Source organism: Myxine glutinosa, chromosome 11 (assembly GCF_964187855.1).
Source record: "Myxine glutinosa chromosome 11, kmMyxGlut1.1, whole genome shotgun sequence".
NCBI lineage: Eukaryota > Metazoa > Chordata > Myxini > Myxiniformes > Myxinidae > Myxine > Myxine glutinosa.
The window spans coordinates 11,500,464-11,522,963 of record NC_136271.1 but is presented as its reverse complement, the minus strand read 5'-3'; the positions used below and the strand labels follow the sequence as shown (position 1 = coordinate 11,522,963).

Here is a 22,500-nt window from a genome sequence, read left to right as displayed (position 1 = left end):
TGTATGATGTCGATACTTCAGCCCAGTTTAGTTGAAATCCCTTTAGTGGATCACAAATTATCGCAGCAACAAAGATTTACATGTAAAGGTCACATGATGTTTGACATTTGACCTTTTGAACCCAAAAGGTAATTGATTCATCCAAATATTACCGTCTATACTAGTGCCAAGTTTGGTTGAAATCCGTGTAGTGGTTCACAAATTATTGGGGCAACAAAGATTTACATGTAAAGGTCACATGATGTTTGACATTTGACCTTTTGAACCCAAAAGGTAATTCATTCATCCAAATATTACCATCTATACTAGTGCCAGGTTTGGTTGAAATCCCTGCAGTGGTTCACAAATTATCGGGGCAACAAAGATTTACATGTAAAGGTCACATGATGTTTGACATTTGACCTTTTGAACCCAAAAGGTAATTGATTCATCCAAATATTACCATCTATACTAGTGCCAGGTTTGGTTGAAATCCGTGCAGTGGTTCACAAATTATCGCAGCAACAAAGATTTACATGTAAAGGTCACATGATGTTTGACATTTGACCTTTTGAACCCAAAAGGTAATTGATTCATCCAAATATTACCATCTACACTAGTGCCAAGTTTGGTTGAAATCCCTGCAGTGGTTCACAAATTATCGCAGCAACAAAGATTTACATGTAAAGGTCACATGATGTTTGACATTTGACCTTTTGAACCCAAAAGGTAATTGATTCATCCAAATATTACCATCTATACTAGTGCACAGTTTAGTTGAAATCCGTGCAGTGGTTCACAAATTATCGCAGCAACAAAAATTTACATTTAAAGGTCACATGATGTTTGACATTTGACCTTTTGAACCCAAAAGGTAATTGATTCATCCAAATATTACCATCTATACTAGTGCACAGTTTAGTTGAAATCCCTGCAGTGGTTCACAAATTATCGCAGCAACAAAGATTTACATGTAAAGGTCACATGATGTTTGACATTTGACCTTTTGAACCCAAAAGGTAATTGATTCATCCAAATATTACCATCTATACTAGTGTCCAGTTTAGTTGAAATCCGTGCAGTGGTTCACAAATTATCGCAGCAACAAAAATTTACATTTAAAGGTCACATGATGTTTGACATTTGACCTTTTGAACCCAAAAGGTAATTGATTCATCCATATATTACCATCTATACTAGTGCCAGGTTTGGTTGAAATCCGTGCAGTGGTTCACAAATTTATGGGGCAACAAAGATTTACATGTAAAGGTCACATGATGTTTGACATTTGACCTTTTGAACCCAAAAGGTAATTGATTCATCCAAATATTACCGTCTATACTAGTGCCCAGTTTAGTTGAAATCCGTGCAGTGGTTCACAAATTATCGCAGCAACAAAAATTTACATTTAAAGGTCACATGATGTTTGACATTTGACTTTTTGAACCCAAAAGGTAATTGATTCATCCAAATATTACCATCTATACTAGTGCCAAGTTTGGCAACTATACTAGTGCCAAGTTTGGCAACAATGATGTTGTAAGTTTGACCTTCAGTTGACCTTTGACCTTTTGACCTCAAAAATAGTATCTTTCCCAATTTAGTGACTCGATATGCAGATGCTGTTCAATTTTCAAGTCAATCGGTTGAAAATTGACGGCTTTTCAGATGAAAATTGATGATTGTAAAAATTTGACCTTGAGTTGACCTTTGACCTTTTGACCTCAAAATACTTCATTTCCCAATTTAGTGACTCAATATACAAATGCTAGTCAATTTTCAAGTCAATCGGATTAAAAATGTCGATTTTAGAAATTTGACCTCCAGATGACCTTTGACCTCAAAATCAATAGGCTTCTCAATTGGGAAGACCTATACAACTTGATGAAGTTTCGTGACGATCGGTTTTGAATTGTGACCTGTAGGCCGGTGACAAACAGACAGCCAAACAGACAGACAGAACCACAAACGCAACCGACCAATATACTTGAAAAATCTTCGATTTTGCAAGTAATAAAATGCCTCTGGACTTCGTCTGCGGAAGCGTAAAAATCAGAGCAAACATCGTCTCAAAACATCTTCAGTTAGTCAGTCTCCACCATATTAGATGCTGAACCATGTATCCATGTTGTACGGCACATTTCTAAAAAATATTCTGGTTGATGGTCACTCAGTCGAAGGCGCATCAGACAGGATAACCTAGAAGTATGCACACTCATCTCTAAGCTGTCTATCCTGGGTTTGAATCCTGACACAGGTATAAACTGCAATCCTGGTGTTCCACAGACAGGGTGAATCATCAATGTGTGTTCCGTCCCTCTGGGATGTTAAACTGGCGTCCCGTCTGTTGGCATTAGTCGGTGGACGTTAAAGATCCTACGTTGTCCTTCGTGAAGAGGAAGCAAGCTGTCGCCCACACCCTGAACAAATGACAAATTCCAATTCCTCCAATAATTTCCGCCAATATATATATACATATATATATATATATGTATATTTGTTTGTTTAAAGTATTATGATTACATTCGTATGATGCTCCATGCTGGCCCGTCTCATAGCAACCATTGAAATTGGTTTAAAATACCTTTAGTCAGTTTAGTGTCCTGCTTTATTCTACCAGGTGAGCGCCAGGGGTATTGCCCCTATTTTTAAATATATCAGTGTGCAATTAGTAAGGAAAGCACAATTATTCTCTTGGGGGGGCACTAAGAGTTTAAATGAGTCACATGGCGGAGCTCTACTTTAAATGCCTAACGGATTATAGTCTTGGTATCCAACAAATACATTATTCTTCATTTTGGTTGCGGTTTTATGGGATGCACATGAATAGCCAGTATTTCCACAATCACACAATATAAATATACACCCCAGCAGTGACTTTTACATGATACCAACAGTGCTGGCATTCTGGAGTCGGTGTATAACAATTAGAGCAATATATATTCATAAACGCCATTGTCTCTCTCTCTCTCTCTCTCTCTGTCTCTCTCTCTCTGTCTCTCTCTCTCTCTCTCTCTCTCTCTGTCTCTCTCCCTCCCCCACCCCTTTCTCAACCCTCTCCCCCCTCCTCCATCCCCCTTTCACACTCGCAAGCCCCCCCCCCTCTCTCTCTCTCTCTCTCTCTCTCTCTCCTCTCTCTCTTTCTCTCTCTCTCTCTCCCTCTCCCCCACACCCTTTCTCTCCCTCTCTCTCCCCCCACCCCTTTCTCTCCCTCTCCCCCCCCAAACCCCCCTCTCTCACTCGCTAGCCCCCTCTTTTTATCTCTCCTCTCTCTCTCCCTCTCCCCCCACCCCTCTCTCTCCCTCTCCTCCTTCTCACTCGCCAGCCATCTCTCTCCCCCCCCCCATCTCTCTCTCTCCCCCCCCCTCTCTCTCTCTCTCTCTCTCTCTGTCGCCACCTGCTGGCCGTTTGTATGCTGGTTGTACTGCCATGGCGTCTGCTTGTGGAGGCCTGTGAGTGCTCTTTGTTGTTGCTCCATTCCCCCCCCCCCCCCCTCGTTTCCCCCCTCTGTGTCCTTGTGTCTGTTCGTGGAGTCTTCCTGGTGATTCCCATATACGTTGAGACGGGAGAGAGAGCCGGAGAGCACAGGGTGATCGCTGGTAAGGGTTCGCCGTTTTTGGGCGTCGCCCGATCGGTGTTTGCTCCTTCATCTTAAACCTCTATTTTCTTTTTTTCCCTTTCGTTTATCTTTCCTTCAGTTTGTTTTGTTGCCTCCCTTTTCCGAAGTTAGGGATATCGGAGAGGTCTGATTACTTCCCATTCCCAGAGTTCGGGTAGGGAAGATTATATTATATATTCACCCTCCCCGAGTTGGGGAGGGGTTGTAAGTGCAGCTGTTCCAGCATGGCAGCTGCACTATCTCGATTTACGGCCTTTCAGAGCCTGACCCGTAAGCACGGGTTCTTTTGTGTACCTCCGGAACGTGAGGTTAGTGTCGAGGACGTTGTCCTCGCAACCGGTCGTGTTGTCGGGATCGACAAGGTTGTTGCCGCTTCGCGGATGAACAAGCGGGTCGTTATTTTTTTGTCCGACGTGGATTGTGTCCCACAAATTGTCGAACAGGGTTTGACAATCGATCCAGATTTATTTGTTATGATTTCCCCACTAGATAGCCCAGCGATAAAAGTCGTGATATCCAATTGCCCCCCATTTGTATCCGACGATGTACTAATTAAAGAGTTGTCCCGATACGGTACCATCGTGTCTCGTATCTCCATGATTCCCTTCGGGTCACGAAACAACGATTTAAGGCACGTGGTTTCATTCCGGCAGCAAGTGTTTATGATTTTTAAAAATTCCCAGAAGGATTTAAACCTTATAATAAAATTAAAACATCAACAGAACGAATATACAGTGTACGTGTCCACCAACGTTCTAAAATGTTTTGGCTGCGGACAATTTGGGCATGTTAAGCATGACTGCCCCTGAAAAGAGAATTCTCTACAAGTACAACCTCCCCTCCGAACCGGGAATAAGCAACCCCCCCACCTTCCCACCACCGATCCAAACCCTTCCACCACCGACCCAAGCCTTCCCACCACCGAACCAAACCCTCCCACCACCGAACCAAACCCTCCCACCACCGAACCAAGCCTTCCCGCCACCGAACCAAGCCCTCCCACCACCGACCCGAACCTTCCCACCATCGACCCAAGCCTTACCACCACTGATCCCAATCTGTCTACCACTGACCCAAGCCCTCCTACCACCGACCCAAACCCCCCCACCGTACCCCCTTCCCCTCCCCTTGAAACAGGGGCCCCTCCCTCTACTGAAGGATCTAATTGCAGCCATCTCCTGTTAACGATAGATCTCACCCCCCAGGCGACATCGTCCAATCACAGCTTGTTGCCTGCTATAACTGATCCTACCTCTCTCGCCGTGGTAGCCGATGGGAATCACCTCCCGATGATCACGTCCTCGTCCTCCCCCCTCCCCCCAAACCCTTGCAATCTCTTCCCACTAACCAGGACGAGTTTCAATTAGTCTGCCCAAAAGGAAAAAGACATCTACAAACAACAGATGAAAACGGTCATCTCTTTAAAAAACCTACAACTGAAAACCGACAGCCCCTCCTCTCTGCCCTAGATTTGTCCCTCGTCACAGAAAATCGTTTCTCGGTATTGGAGGACATAGATGTGGATGAATCCTCGCCCCTTGTCTACTGACCTGGAAACTGATATGGTTGAACCGCAAAAATTAGTACCCCCCCCCCCCCTCCCCTGAAGATGGCTCATTTCTCTCCCTCCCCGTCCCCTCCCTCTATGGACTATGCCCCATCCGATAACGTGGAGGGATGTGATGACGGTGAGGAGATAAATGATGAAAACCAGTGTGACACACCATCTGAGCCATCTGATATAGATGACTCTGTTAGTGAATGTGGTAGCCTTAAGGAAGAAGAAACCCCTCCAATCCCTCCCTCCGAGATAAAAAGGTTTCTTAAGGACACATTCCGAAAAAGGAATGTTGTTATAGAAACCTTTTTCCGGAGCTACCTGATTTTATACATTCCGCTAGACTGATGGTAAAACGGCCCCACGTTTTTAATTTCAATTCCTCCCAACGTCACCGTTTAAAGAAGTGGTTGCAAAAAGCTAAGAATGAACTGCTATCAAAAAATTGAGTGGTGGTCACTCCTCCTTGTAGCTGTAATGAGTTTTTCCATTTGTAGCTTGAATATTAACGGAGGATGTAGCTCTGTCCGTAAAGTTCAAGTAAGGGATTTTTTATTACAGAAGAAAGTTGACATTGCCCTCTTACAAGAGACCCATGCCAATGACTGCTGTGTCGCAGAGTGGTGTAGGCTCTTCCCCGGCCTGTCCTTTTTTAGTAACAGTGACTCCCACAAAGGCGGTGTCGCAATAATTCTTAGCCCCTCCTTTTCGCCTTCATCGCTTAAATTCGACGAAATACACAAGGGATCCCTAGCAACCCTAGAATTCCACTACTGTGGAAAATTCTATACTATTTTTAATATCTATGCCCCAAGTACGCCTGTAGCTCGGCGAGTTTTTTTTAATGCCCTTGGGACACACCTAACGTCCCTCGACAGCCAAAACGCCCTAAAAAACCAAGACAATCATGTTTGTATTGGTGGAGATTTTAACTGCACCCTCCAACCCCAACTAGACAGGAACAGTGCAGAGCCCCATCCTGCCTCCACAATCCCTCTCACCAAATTTTTAAAACAAATGAATTTGACAGATATATGGCGGGTACAGCACCCATCAATCAGGCAATACACATGGTGTCGATGCATTCAGGGTAATATTGTACTTGCTCGCTTGGACAAGTTTTATATTAATCCTCCACTTGAACGCCTCGTTCTGTCATCCAAAATTTGCCCATCAGGATTCTCGGACCACAGCGCAACATTTCTCAAAATTTCTGCCCCCTGCCCGAAACACAAGAGTGCTTTTTTGAAATATAATAACAACTTACTTAATGATAGTACCTTTAAGGACATTTTTCCGGAAATTTGGAATATTCTAGTTGCCTCCCAAGGGAATTTCTGAAACCTCAGACAATGGTGGGAGAATGCCAAAACGCACATCAGACTGTTCTGCCAACAATATCGTGCGTATGGTGTTCAAGAGGAAAGAAAAACCACAACCTTACTTGAAGATGAAATCCTGGAATTACAGGAACAGCTTCAGGGAACTGCAAGTGTGAGCTACCAGGGAATGAGGCAACAAATTCATGGAAAAACGGCCTTACTGAATTCCATATCCGAAAGGTGAGCACAAAATGCTTTATTGCGCCTGAAGATGAGGTACATACACGACCTTGATGCTCCAACCAAATTCTTCTTCAGCCTTAAAAGGGGGGCCTCTTCGTCAATGATTACACGCTTGCTCCATGATGGGGAACTCCTTTATGAAGATGGCAGAATCAGGGAATGTGCCCGGAAACATTTTAAACAACGGTTTATGCAGCATGACATTAACCAGGATGCAATATCGGAACTTGTTTCTAACCTTCCAACATTGGCAGAGGATCAGAAGCAGCAGTTGGAGGATCCTCTTAGGTTACCTGAGCTCACCGCTGCCTTGAAGGCCTTGGAACCTGATAAAGCCCCTGGACTGGATGGGCTGACTAGTGAATTTTTCCAGTTTTTTGGGGACGCCATTGGACCTCACCTACTGCGGGTATTGAATGAATGTTTAGACTTTAGAGGATGGACAACTGCCGTGGAGTTGCCGGAGAGCAGTCACCACCTTAATTCCTAAGAAAGCGGACACTCAACTTATAGAGAACTGGCGTCCTATTTCTGTTTTATGTACGGATTATAAAATTTTAGCCAAAGCCTTGTCTAATCGAATGAAACCTTTTATGAATGTACTAATAGGAGAACATCAATCCTTTTGTATTCCTGGACGTACTATTTTTAATAATATCTTTCTTATCCGTGATACCATTCGGTTTTGTAACAATTTTAATATGAATGTTGGTCTGTTTTTCATTGACCAAGGAAAAGCCTTTGACTGTATTGACTACATGTACCTTTTTAGAGTTTTAGAGAATTTTGGGTTTGGACCTATTTTTATCTCGTACGTTAAACTTTTGTATTGTAATATATCCAGTGTTCTTAAAATTAATCAAGTATTGTGTAGCCCCATTGCAGTACAACGGGGAGTATGGCAAGGTTGCCCGCTATCTGGACTTTTATACTCTCTTGCCATCGAACCTCTTCTGCTCCAATTACGTACGCACATTTCTGGCTTCACTGGATCAATTCTTACCACACCGCTAAAAGTCTCTGCCTATGCAGATGATGTCTGTATTTATATAAAAAATAGTGCTGACGTCACTGCGGTGGCTCAGGCACTAAAGACATATTGTCAGGCTTGTTCAGGCCAGGTAAACTGGAAGAAGAGTGAAGCCCATTGGATAGGACCTGGAGATTGCCCGCCAATTGTCCTACCAGAAGGAGTGAACTGGCAGAAAAGTGGCATTAAATACCTCGGTATTTTCCTAGGAGACAACACCTTTGAGCAGCAGAACTGGGTGGGATTACCGGACAAGGTAATGGCAAAACTGGCCTGCTGGAAAGGACTTCTTTCTCAACTTTCGTACCGCGGAAGAACTCTCGTCATTAACAATCTTGTCGCCTCTATGCTATGGCATAAGATGATATGCCTACAACCGCCCGGAAGCCTTCTTATTACACTGCAAAAGAGCATTGTCGACTTTTTCTGGAGCGGGAAACACTGGCTCCAACCCCCCGTGGCATACTTACCACTCACTGAAGGTGGCCAAGGTCTTATTGATATCCGCAGCCGGATTATGGTCTTCCGGCTTCATATCGTGCGCCAACTTGTATATGGAGATGAAGCCCTACTCTGGAGGCCTCTGGCTAACTGCATATTGCAACTTACATGCAAGCTGGGTTACGACCGAGAACTTTTCTTGATGAACCCTCATCAAATCGATTCATCCTTGCTGCCCACCTTTTACCAAGGGGTGATGAACGCCTGGCAAGCCCTGTCCTTTTCCCGTGAAATGGCAACATACAACATGGAAATGTTGTTGAATGAGCCCCTATGCTACAACCCCTTCCTGGAAAACAGCTTGAATAATAGGGGACTCGTTCAACGTTTTGTTGATGCCAAGCTGCTGCGAGTGAAAGACCTCATGACAGAGTCTGGGAGCTGCTGGCTGAGTGCTGCCGCTGTGGCACAAAAAACCGGAATAAAATCTGTCAGGATCATCTCTCGGTTCCTTCAAGGGATATCCACAACGTATCGTAATACCTGCGAGGAACTTGGCCCTTCCCCCGAGGAAACAGCGGGTGACTTCCCCAAACTCCTAGTCTTCAGCCCGCCACTTAATCTGTCCCCTGGCCTGAACAGCCCTGATGATACTGCATTATCCCTTCCCGCCTTTCCAAAGAAAACTTTGTACAACGCGTGCGTTAAAATTTTATACGCAAAAACATTTTCTGAGCACCCGAGGCTTCGATGGCGGGATGTTTTACCCCCAATACCCCCCAATTGCCCCAATTGGCGAAGTTTTTATCTCTTGCCTACTCCAAAGTATGTTGGAGATATTCAATGGAAACTTGTACACTGGATTTTACCTTATAATGTTTTACTGAACTGGTTTTCTACTGCTAACTCTAATCTATGCCCTTTCTGTGCATCCATTGAAACCCTACCGCATATATACCTTGAGTGTGAACGATTGCAACCTCTTTTTACATTCCTTCAGGAACGCTTTGTGAAGCTTGGTTCCCTATTCAATCACAATGTTTTTATTACCTTCGCAAAAGCGGAAGGTTATGTTTTGATCGCTGTGTATTTATTTGTATGTCTGTGTGTGTGTGTGTATATGTTATTCGCATAACTCAAAAAGTATTCAACCGAATTGCATGAAATTTGGTGGGATGATTGGTTATTATACGGGACACATTTGATTAGATTTTGGGAGCAATCGGGTCAAAGGTCAAGGTCAAGGTCACGAAAAGGTCAAAATCATATTTTTACCAAGTACAGAACAGTAGCTGCGGCGAAGGTATGCGCTCTACCGAGTGCCCGTTCTAGTTTATGGTGTTTTAGGACCGTCTTCCCTTAGAAATGTGGTTTTAATGAATTTTTTAATTGGCCAGGCCAAGTTTGCAATTTATAAATCCAGGAAGAAAAAAATGGGAAACGCTTCTGACTCGTCATATGATGTACTGCTCACCTTTAAGGCTCTTGTAAATGCAAGACTAAAGCTAGAGTACCGGTTTTTTTAAATGAACAAGAATTTAACATGTTTTAAAGAAAAGTGGGTTTTTAATGATGTCATATGCACACTTGATGATGATGATTTGATAATAACTTTTCCTTGAGACCATTTTATTGTGTTTTGTTTCTTTGTGACTGAACATAACTGATTTTTTGTACTCTTGTAATAAAAGGAAGAAACAGTCAGTCTCTCTCTCTCTCTCTCATGTCACTCTCTCCCTCTATGTGGCTTGCTTTGCTCCTTACATGCACGGCCATATCTTTTAAGTCACAAACTCCAAACCCGGGGTACAAATAAAACTTTGTGTGGGGGGTAACATAGGCTATGTGGCCTCGGCATCACGTGCGTTGTGGGGATGTGGGGTGGGGGGGGGGGGGGGTAAATTCTCTATGTAAATGTGTACCGCGTAGTGCCACTTGGTGGTGGTGACTGAGTGTATTACAATTCCCTTTTTTACCTGGGCAATGCTGAGTGTGTTCCATAACTTAAGAGTGTTCTGTAAAACAGGTAAATTAATTTTGGCAAAGACGATGACTAATTCGCGATTAAACTATAAAAGTCACTATTTTGCAAGTTTAAAAATTCTTCAACAAAATAAAACAAGCTTTGAAGTTATTCCACAAAACTCATGTTATTAAGACCCTTTGCCTCGTAAACAAAATTTTGATTTTTGTCATATTCGAGAAAATGTGTCTGAGAAGTTTCTCATATTAATTATTTTAACTGTGCAAGTTTTCCTCGAGACTGATCATGGTTTCGTACATCTTAATAACTCATCAAGATGGAGGGAAGTGGAGAGGGGAAAAAGCATTTTCCTATTCTCATTTGCGTGGTTCTCAGAATGAACATATTACATTATTAAACGTTTATCACATGTATGATAACACAGCGTGTCGGAAAATCATAGTCAAATGGATTCGAATCGAATGGCAAACCCTGAACCAGACTCCACCAGGCAATTCCTCCATATATCTTGTCTTCATAAAGAAGATTAGGCCGAAAAAAAATATATTGCTGGTCTCTGGTCAGACCAAAGTTCCAGAATTGATGCGGCGATGCGGTTTTTTTTTTCTTCTTGTTTTTGAAAAGCATGGATTGTACATATAGGTGTTTTTTGGGTCTTCATGCCTTGCCTCCTCATCTGCCGTGGCGCCGTCCAGAGAGAAATTAAAGACAGCCAATGGGACTGGTAGGCCTTTTTGTAAATAATGAACACAAGCTTAATAAGTTATTTTAAAATGTATTTATTCTGAAAATCATTAAGTTCTTCAAGCATATTAAGGACTGCCATTTCGTTCTCGAGATCGCCTCGCCGTACCGTCAAACATTCCAATGCGTCGATCACATCAACACTGCACATGCGCAAGTGGTCTAACAGGCCGATGGTCTCCCACGATCTCTTCTCCCAGTCCACCAGATTATCACAGACACTTACAACTTCATGACAAACGAGATAGGATCCAGGCCTAACTAACGAGACCACCCGCAGCTCTCTTGGCCTTCTGGTTGCTTCACATGAACCCGACAACGAACGTCTTCGTTTCAATAAATGACAATATCCAGCCGATTGGATTCATGACGGCACGGCACACAACACTACTCATATCTTTGGAACGGCTGGTTGGAGTTGGACAAACGTAGTTTTGTAGGGGAGAACTGTGTGCAAACGTCGATACCAATGGCGACCCTCACAGACCCGTATTTCCCGAGATAGCGCGCTAGCCCAGCAACCACAGGCGCGCGCTGTTGTAGGTACCGTTGGAAAAAAAAAAATTGTTGACGCACAGGGTCAAAATCGATGCGCGTGCTGACCAGAGACCGGAAATATATTTTTCTCGGCCTTACCTTCATTTTTTTATTCTTATTCCCCTCTTCCTCTTCCCTTTTCACACCTCCATTCTCTCCTCATTACCTCTTCCTTTTTCCTTTTCTCATCTCCACCTCCCCCTCATTCACCTCCATCACCACCTTCATCTTCACATCCACCTTCATCTTCACCTGCTCATCCTCATCCTCCTAATTACCCCGTGCACGTGAAGTGAAAGGCAGAGTTAAGCAATAACTTAATATCCGTCTGTCAGTCTGTCCGTCTACAATAGTCGGTTTATGATCAAGGAACAAAATTTGAACACGAATCGGAACATGAACTGGAAAACTACCCTGCACTTTAGCAGTACGCTGGCTTTGAATTCGACCCGATAGTTCATGCGCAGAGGAGTGAGATCTTTTTTTAAAACTCTGTCTACCTGTGCGGCAGTCACACAAAATTTAAAATAATTCCAAACAGGAAACAAAGTGTTTTTAGCAACGTCATAAATGACACAACAACAGGCACGTCATATATGACCAAAATGTACCATGTTAAATAACGTGGTGTAAAATATGCTGGATTAATGGTGGTAAACTTCCAAAGAGAGTTTTTTATTCAACATTTTAAAATCTTTATTTTAATTAAATTTAATTACATAGTTGAACACTGCAGAACACAAATAGCCTTTTTACCACTTTCAAAAACCTCCAGCTTTACAGTATTTGGACATGTTAAACAAGGTGATGTACAGTCACATGAAAAAGTAAGTACACCCCATGTAAAGTTTTGACTTTTTCAACATATTTCAACGTACAGCTATTTCATCTTCATTTCAACAATATTGATAGATAAAGGTGATATAATATTAATATAACAAATATCATGAAACATTTACATTTTGTAGTCCATTGTATAATTTAAATAAACATAAATGCTAATTTTGCATGTGGAAAAAGTAACTACACCCCATGAAATGTTTTTTAAAAATCTTTTTATCATATGTGGACATATCAATATTTGATCTTCATTTAAACAGTATCTATAGATAAAGGTGATCTCATTGAACAAAAAACAATGAAAAATTGACTGCAATAATTTATTCAACAAAAAATTAACAGAGATGCCATTTCCTTCTGTGGAAAAAGTAAGTACACCCTTGGCTCTAATAGGTGGTATTGCCCCCTTTGGCAGAAACAACCTCAAGTAAGCGTTTCTTATAACTGTCTACCAGTCTCTGACATCGACTGGGAGAAATTTTTGCTCACTCCTCCATGCAGAATTATTTCAGCTGTGCGATGTTTGAGGGATTTCTTGCATGCACAGCTCGTTTCAAATCCCCCCACAACATCTCGATGGGATTTAGATCCGGGCTTTGACTCGGCCATTCCAGAACCCTCCATTTCTTTCTTTTCAGCCATTCCTTGGTGGATTTACTGGTATGTTTAGGGTCATTGTCATGTTGCAAGGTCCACCTTCAGTTGAGCTTCAATTTCCGACAGATGGCCTCACATTATCCACAAGCAATCTCTGGTACAATGAAGAATTCATAGTGGATTCTATGATGGTGAGCGGCCCAGGCCCTGATGCAGCAAAGCTGCCCCAAACCATAATATTTCCACCACCATGCTTTACAGTTGGTATCAGGTTCTTGTGGTCAAATGCTGTCTTTGGTTTTCGCCAAACATGTCTTCTGGTACTGTGGCCAAATAGCTCTACCTTTGACTTATCTGTCCAGAGCACATTGTTCCAGAAGTGCTGGTCTTTGCCTTGGTGTTCATTGGCAAACGTTAGTCTTCCTAATGTTTTTTCTGGACAGCAAAGGTTTCTCCTGGCACACCTCTCATGTAGATCAAATTTGTGCAGCCCCTTTCTAATGGTAGACTCGTGCACTTTGACATCAACAGTGGCAAGAGCTACCTGTAGGTCCCGTGATGACATTCTGGGGTTCTTAGAGACTTCTTTCAGCATCTTGCGGTCTGCTCTCAGGCTGAACTTGCTGGGGTGGCCTGGCCTGAACAAGTTGGCAGTTGTTTGGAATCTTCTCCACTTGTAGATGATCTTGCAGACAGTCGAATGATTGATTTCAAATTGTTTGGAGATCTTTTTAAATCCCTTCCCAGACTCGGAGGCATCTATAACCTTCTTTCTGAAGGCCTCGGAGAGCTCTTTTGATTGAGGCATGGCGACGCCGCACACTTCAACAACAAAGAGCAAACCAAACTAAACGTCTGAGGTTTAAATAAGACAGGTTCCTCCAAGATCCTCTCTAGCGATGTTCTAATCATTTGCACCTGAGCTGGTGCACCTGATTCTAATTTTAGGTATTTGAAGTCGTGATAAATGTAGGGGTGTACTTACTTTTTCCACATGCGAATTTTGCATTTATGTTTTTTTAAATTATACAATGGACTACAAAATGTAAATGTTTCATGATATTTGTTATATTATATCACCATTATCTATCAATATTGTTGAAATGAAGATCAAATAGCTGTGTGTGGAAATATGTTGAAAAAGTCAAAACTTTACATGGGGTGTACTTACCTTTTCACGTGACTGTATAAGACACTGCAACAACGACGGCAAACTTCCGGAATTTTTTTTAGATGAACTTCAAAATAATGATTTTATTTCTTTTGAATCATACACTTTAACACTGTGTGGGATAAGGTGTTCTATAAACTCGAGTTACATTTTGTATTGCAAGCTCTCAACATGCCAATAAACAAGCTCTCAACATGCCAATAAACAAGCTCTCAACATGCCAATACACAAGCTCTCAACATGCCAATAAACAAGCTCTCAACATGCCAATAGACAAGCTCTCAACATGCCAATGAAGAAGCTCTCAACATGCCAATAAACAAGCTCTCAACATGCCAATAAGCAAGCTCTCAACATGCCAATAGACAAGCTCTCGACATGCCAATAAACAAGTTCTCAACATGCCAATAAACAAGCTCTTGACATGCCAATAATCAAGCTCTCCACATGCCAATAAACAAGCTCTCAACATGCCAATAGACTAGCTCTCAATATGCCAATAAGCAAGCTCTCAACATGCCAATAAACAAGCTCTTGACATGCCAATAAACAAGCTCTCAAAAAGCCAACAAACAAGCTCTCAACATGCCAATAAACAAGCTCTCAACATGCCAATAAACAAGCTCTCAACATGCCAAAAAACAAGCTCTCAACATGCCAATACACAAGCTCTCAACCTGCCAAAAAACAAGTTCTCAACATGCCAATAAACAAGCTCTCAACCTGCCAATAAACAAGCTCTCAACATGCTAATAAACAAGCTCTCGACATCCCAATATGCAAGCTCTCGACATCCCAATATGCAAGCTCTGACATCCAAATAGACAAGCTCTGACATCCAAATTGGCAAGTTCTGACATCCAAATCGGCAAGCTCTGACATTCCAATAGTTAGGCTCCAACATTCCAATAGGGAATCTCTGACATCCCAAGAAGGAAGCTTTGACATCCCAAAATGCAAGCTCTGACATCCTAATAGGGAAGCTCTGACATCCTAATAGGGAAGCTCTGACATCGCAATATGCAAGCTCTGACACCCGAATATGCAAGCTCTGACATCCCAATATGCAAGCTCTGACATCCCAAAAGGGAAGCTCTGACATCCCAATATGCAAGCTCTGACATCCCAATAGGCAAGCTCTGACATCCTAATAGGGAAGCTCTGATATCCCAATATGCAAGCTCTGACATCCCAATAGGCAATCTCTGACATCCTGATATGCAAACCCTGACATCCCAATATGCAAGCTCTGACATCCCCATATGCAAGCTCTGACATCCCAATATGGAAGCTCTGACATCCCAATATGCAAGCTCTGACATCACAATATGCAAGCTCTGACATCCCAATATGCAAGCTCTGACATCCCAATAGGGAAGCTCTGACATCCCAATAGGGAAGCTCTGACATCCCAATATGCAAGCTCTGACATCCCAATATGCAAGCTCTGACATCCCAATATGCAAGCTCTGACATCCAAATAGACAAGCTCTGACATCCAAATAGACAAGCTCTGACATCCCAACATGGAAGCTCTCGACATCCCAATATGCAAGCTCTGACATCCCAAGAGGCAAGCTCTGACATCCTAATAGGCAAACTCTGACATCCTAATAGGGAAGCTCTGACATCCCAATAGGCAAGCTCTGACATCCCAATAGGGAAGCTCTGACATCCCAATAGGCAAGCTCTGACATCCCAATAGGCAAGCTCTGACATCCCAATAGGGAAGCTCTGACATCCTAACAGGGAAGCTCTGACATCCCAACAGGGAAGCTCTGACATCCCAACAGGGAAGCTCTGACATCCCAATGTACAAGCTCTGACATCCCAATAGGCAAGCTCTGACATCCTAATCGGCAAACTCTGACATCCCAATAGGGAAGCTCTGATATCGCAATATGCAAGCTCTGACATCCCAATAGGCAAACTCTGACATCCTAATAGGGAAGCTCTGATATCGCAATATGCATGGTCTGACATCCGAATATGCAATCTCTGACATCCTAATAGCGAAGCTCTGACATCCCAATATGCAAGCTCTGATATCACAATATGGAAGGTCTGACCTCCCAATATGCAAGCTCTGACATCCGAATATGCAAAGTCTGACAACCCAATATGCAAGCTCTGACATCCCAACATGCAAGCTCTGACATCCCAATATGCAAGCACTGACATCCCAATACACAAGCTCTGACATCCTAATATGCAAGCTCTGACATCTCAATATGCAAGCTCTGACATCCCAATATGCAAGCTCTGACATCCCAATATGCAAGCTCTGACATCCCAATATGCAAGCTCTGACATCCCAATACACAAGCTCTGACATCCCAATATGCAAGCTCTGATATCACAATATGGAAGGTCTGACCTCCCAATATGCAAGCTCTGACATCCGAATATGCAAAGTCTGACAACCCAATATGCAAGCTCTGACATCCCAACATGCAAGCTCTGACATCCCAATATGCAAGCACTGACATCCCAATACACAAGCTCTGACATCCTAATATGCAAGCTCTGACATCTCAATATGCAAGCTCTGACATCCCAATATGCAAGCTCTGACATCCCAATAGGCAAGCTCTGACATCCCAATATGCAAGCTCTGACATCCCAATATGCAAGCTCTGACATCCCAATATGCAGGCTCTGACATCTCAATATGCAAGCTCTGACATCCCAATATGCAAGCACTGACATCCTAATAGGGAAGCGCTGACATCCCAATATGCAAGCTCTGACATCCCAATAGGCAAGCTCTGACATCCTAATAGGGAAGCTCTGACATCCCAATATGCAAGCTCTGACATCCCAATATGCAAGCTCTGACATCCTAATAGGGAAGCGCTGACATCCCAATATGCAAGCTCTGACATCCCAATATGTAAGCTCTGACATCCTAATAGGGAAGCTCTGACATCCCAATATGCAAGCTCTGACATCCCAATATGCAAGCTCTGACATCCTAATAGGGAAGCGCTGACATCCCAATATGCAAGCTCTGACATCTCAATATGCAAGCGCTGACATCCCAATATGCAAGCTCTGATATCTCAATATGCAAGCTCTGACATCCTAACAGGGAAGCACTGACATCCCAATATGCAAGCTCTGACATCCCTATATGCAAGCTCTGACATCCTAATAGGGAAGCACTGACATCCCAATATGCAAGCTCTGATATCCCAATATGCAAGCTCTGACATCCCAATATGCAAGCTCTGACATCCTAATAGGGAAGCGTTGACATCCCAATATGCAAGCTCTGACATCCTAATAGGGAAGCGCTGACATCCCAATATGCAAGCTCTGACATCCCAATATGCAAGCTCTGACATCCTAATAGGGAATCTCTGACATCCCAATAGGCAAACTCACATACATCTGAATAGCCAAGTTCTTAACATCCTTATCTTCTCCAAACCTACTTTGCCTTTTATCCCCCGCACCCCTCCTCCCACACATCCATATCTTCTTCGCAATACGTTTCTCTTTATTTCTCTTCCTTATCTTTTTAATTAAGCCTGGTGTTGGCTTAGCGGTTAAGGTGTCGGCTTAGGATCCTCGGATCCTGAGTTAGATCCTGGGTTCGAATCCCGGTCGATCGCTGAATTAACGCCCAGGGGGGTTGACTCAGCCTGTCATCCTTCCGAGGTCGGAAAATTGAGTACCAGCTTGCTGGGATGAATGATCCCGGCGTGCACCCCAATTTAGAATAGGTACACCGTATCCCTGCACATTGTAAAAGACGACCAAGGGTTGGCGTCAGGAAGGGCATCCGGCCATAAAAACATTGCCTCAAACAGGGAACCATGATTGGCATGGGGCCCGCAAGGACTAACCCCCACTCTAGCGGGGAAAAATGGCCTTAAAACGATCATTCATTCTTATGTTTTCAATTAAATTTTGCCTAAATTTCCTCTGCTGCCATACCCCCTCCAGCCCCAACCCCTATTTTCTCCCCCACTCCCACACTCCCCGACCCATTGTCCCCACCCTTCCTCTCCTCATCCTGTTATGTACATAATATGAAGATTGTCTTTAAAGATAATGGTCCTTTTTCACCTTGTTGTTTTTATTCAAATCTCGAGAGATTGTGCAAAATGTTGCATCTCATCACTTGGGTCGAGACAGCTATGCCGACACCTGTATCGCGGTTATGCCAATGCGGAGGTAGTAACAATTGAATTTCATTCCAGGGAAAGTCAAAACATTTTTTCTTTGTCAAGAAATAACTCCTGTGGCAAAATAAACTCAGCCATGCAGGGGCAAACACGTGGCAATGGCTATAAAGTACACAAAAAGGACTAAACATGTCCTGCATTTCACACCATTCGTCCAATGAGGGAGGGCACGAGCGGGGTGAGAATTTGAATCCTACAGATGACGTCATAGGTATAAAACAATGCCTCCGGTGCCATCGACATTAAAATTTGGTGGTGGGGTGTTAAAATATTTAGAGTTATATTAATAGGGCTATTTAATACTTTGTAGAAGGTGGTTGCCTCCTTGCCTTTTTTCTGGATGCACTTGCACATCATTATTTGCTGCACGGCGCGTACTCCATTGCCCATTTTCATTGACAGCCACACTTCTTGCACTTGCTTCTAAATTACTGTGGCATCTTCTTTCTTTTTCCTTCTGATATTTACCAATGTCATACAGCTCGTGATTGATTTTCCAATGTCATAAATAATCCTCCACACAAAAAACTTTCATTCTGACAACATAAATCGATATAAACTTGTAAGGCCTCCAAGATTTTACAATGAATATTTTGTTTTTGAAGAATAAGGTTGAGATCATTTTGTGAAACAAATTCAGTTTCGAATGAAAGTTTCATACACATCAGACGCAATGGAATCGACCATTTAAATTTACAAGGCATGCGGGTGGTGTCTCCAATGGCAACAAGAAAAATGCCAACACTGACTGTATCGTCACATCCTTCAACTAGATGGTATTCATGGAATACTTACCCTGCACAGTCAACTTGTTGCGAGCCAATTCTTCTGTTTTTGAACATTGTTTTTCTTTGATCCAACATGGCTGCCAGACCACGTGAGCGATAACATCATCATTAACATATTTTATTCCCCATATGGAGTTCTTTACAATGAGCCATGTTTCAATTTTTTCCATGCAGCGGTTTTGGAGATATAGAGGTGCAACATTTTTCGTTTTTTTCCAAGATGGCGCCTGTACCACATGAGCCATGACGTCATGATTATCATTAAAATATTCGAAAGGAGGAGGCGCTCCTATGGTGAAAATTTCGTGTCCATCAGACCAAGAGTTGCTGAATTTTTTTTATAATCATTGGATAAGTGTTGTACTTGTCGAATTATGACGTCATAACGAAGGCATCGATGAGATCATCATTAACATATCTTAATTCCCCATGGGGAGTACTTGACAATGAGCCATGTTTCCATTTTTTATATTGAGCGGTTTGGGGGATATAGAGGTGTAACGTTTTTCCAGGATGGCGCCTGTACCACGTGACCTATGATGCCATAATATTCAATAAATTTTCTGCAGGAGGAGGCCCTCCCATGGTGAAAATTTCATGCCAATCGGACCAACGGTTGCCGAGAAAATGAATGTTTAAAATGCAGACACGTACGGTACACGGCACACATACGTAACTGAATGCTTAACTCCGCTTTTCGCTTCGCGAGCGCAGGTTGACTAGGCCTGTGCACCTGGAGTGAGGCTGAGCCCTGATACTTTGGCATGGCATGGCCTTCTGGGTCCAACATTGAAATGATTTCATGTGTAGCGTGATTACTTGACACACTAATCCTGTCACTCCATAAATCTATATCATAAAACAGGAGTGCATTTCCGTCTGTCTGTCCCTCCCAAAACTACTCCCTCGGTTTTGGGACTAGCCCCGCCAAACTATCTGTGGAACATTTTGGGGTCCCAGTGAGTGGCCTAATGTAGGTGCGAGGTTTCATAAATTCCTCAATAAAATTATGATTTGGAATTTTGATTTGAACAAAGTATCTGCCCTTTCTTCCCATCAGATTTGTTTGTATTGGTTATCACGTCAGATCGGACTCTATATTTGTTTCCCTCACGAGTGTTTGTAACATTGTATTTTGTTATATTAACAGGATCGTATGAATTTGTGAACGGAATGATGCTGTTTGGAATGAAAATATAGAGAAATTGAGTTTAAAGCAGAATGAGGAAATTACGTGAGGTTTTCCACCCATGACATTCGTGGATTCGCGTTTGTAGTTTCGCCAATGATCGCGTGTACATACATTCAGGTGCTGTAAGTTTTTGAACAAGTCTTTCACGAACTGGCAGTCCATGCCTGTCGTTCAACTGAAGGTGTCACAGGAATGTGGAATTTATTGGTTCATGGTTTGGCATTCGTCTTTTCCGCATTGTCTGTTTGCTCTAGGCCTCCCACACATGCGTAGCACAGGAACCTCGCTATAGTTATATTGATAAATAAGCAGCGTGATGGCTATTTCTCTGGTATGTAGAAATCAGGTGCCGTCAGGTAAACGTCTTCTTTAGTCTTTTCTTTTATTCGTGACTATTTGGACTGTTTATCTCTCTTGTCTCTTTCTAATCATGTCCCAACACTTTAAAGTAACTAACAACTCAGGCTGACAGGATGGCCTAGAGGTAAGGATACTCGCCTCTAAGCCGGCCGTCCCGTCTGCCAGCATTTTTTGGTGGACGTTATAGATCCCACGGTGTCCTTTACAATGAGTAGGCAAGCTATCGCCAGCATCCTGAACAAATTACAAATTCCTGCTCTAACCAGTAGAGGGCATTGCATGAGTGGCACAGCCACGAGAATGATGCTACCCCGCAGCCTTATGCTGCAAACAAACAAACAATTTGAAAGGAACACATTCGGACTCTACATCCCCTCATGCAGCCTTGCTACACACATAATTTGCAAGAACGAGTGAACTTCCGTGATTTTGTACTGATCTTACCTGCACTGCAATGTACAGCATTTGTGAGAGGCTCAGTTCGCTTGCTCGGTCATGTCCTGGTGACTCGGTGAGGAAAGGTATGTCAGGACTATGGCAACTGCAGAGAGAGATAAAAAATAGTCATGGAAGAGCTCTCAATATATTTGACACTGGACTACATTTGACAAAACAACTATAAATGTTGAATATATACAGTGTATATATACATATACATTTATACATATATACATATATACATTATACATGTATATATATATATATATATATATATATATATATATACACACACACACACACACACACACACACACACACACACACACACACACACACACACACACACACACACACACACACACACACACACACACACACAGGTTGAACCCCCTAACTTGACCAGGAAGCAAGGCACAGAATGGTCTCACCCCAGCAAATGCTGCACAACCTGTTAGCAACAAGTGTCGTCTGCCACGCTGACACATTGTCTCTGCCCTGCTCATCAACAATTAGGAGGTTTGCAGTCAGAAACATTAAATTTGACAAAGCAAGCACACTAACCCGATGACATGACGCTGACATCATGTGCATAAATTATACCAACACATCACCTCCAAACTAGGAGGCGTCCGTGTGGTACTCAAGTCTTTGCAGACTGAGATTAAAGCTCTATGGTCACAAATATACAAAGGCAGAGATGTCGATCTAGATTTCGCCCTCATTATGGGATCATCAGGACAATATACTGCAAATTTTCCATTTGTGACTAATATAAGCCGTTAATATTTTGACGAGCCTGGTGTTGGCTTAGCGGTTAGGGTGCCGGCTTGGGATCCTAGGATCCTGGGTTCGAATCCTGGTCGATTGCTGAATTAACGCCATGGGGGTTGACTTAGCCTGTGATCTTTCTGAGGGCGGCAAATTGAGTACCAGCTTGCTTGGGATGAATGATCACGGTGTGTACCCCGATTTAGAATAGGTACACTGTATCCCTGCGCATCCTAAGATCGTGACCAAGGGTTGGCGTCAGGAAGGGCATCCGGCCATAAAAACATTGCCTCAACCAGGGAACCATGATTGTCATGGGGCCTGCAAGACTAACCCCTGCTCTAGTGGGGAAAATGGCCTTAAAACGATCATTCATTCATTCATTCAATATTTTAACGAGTATATATATATATATATATTATAATAGACGTAGATGATTCTGTCCGGGGTGTGGCTTACTCGGTTTGCAGAGTAGCTCCACCCATTCTGGGAGTGGCTTCATATAATTATAAACAAATATCCACCATTTTATTAACTCGCATAGCTTTGAGGCCTGTTTTGTAGGCCCGTGGTGTCTTGCTCTCTCTCCCAGTTTTATTTCAAATCAAATTCGATAAATCATTTCATTTTTCACAGTCGCTAACATAGTTTTAGACTCGGTTGAAAAAAAACGGGAAGAAAATCCGATGAAAG

General features: G+C 42.8%; 1 protein-coding gene across 1 annotated transcript in view; it reads right to left on the bottom strand.

The window, feature by feature from the left end:
• LOC137417037 (BDNF/NT-3 growth factors receptor-like) overlaps window positions 1-22,500 on the bottom strand; it is a 452,816-nt gene that overhangs the window by 136,962 nt on the left and 293,354 nt on the right. Inside the window, 1 exon segment of the mRNA XM_078786250.1 lies at window positions 21,043-21,139. Coding sequence (XP_078642376.1) covers window positions 21,043-21,139 — 97 coding nt within the window.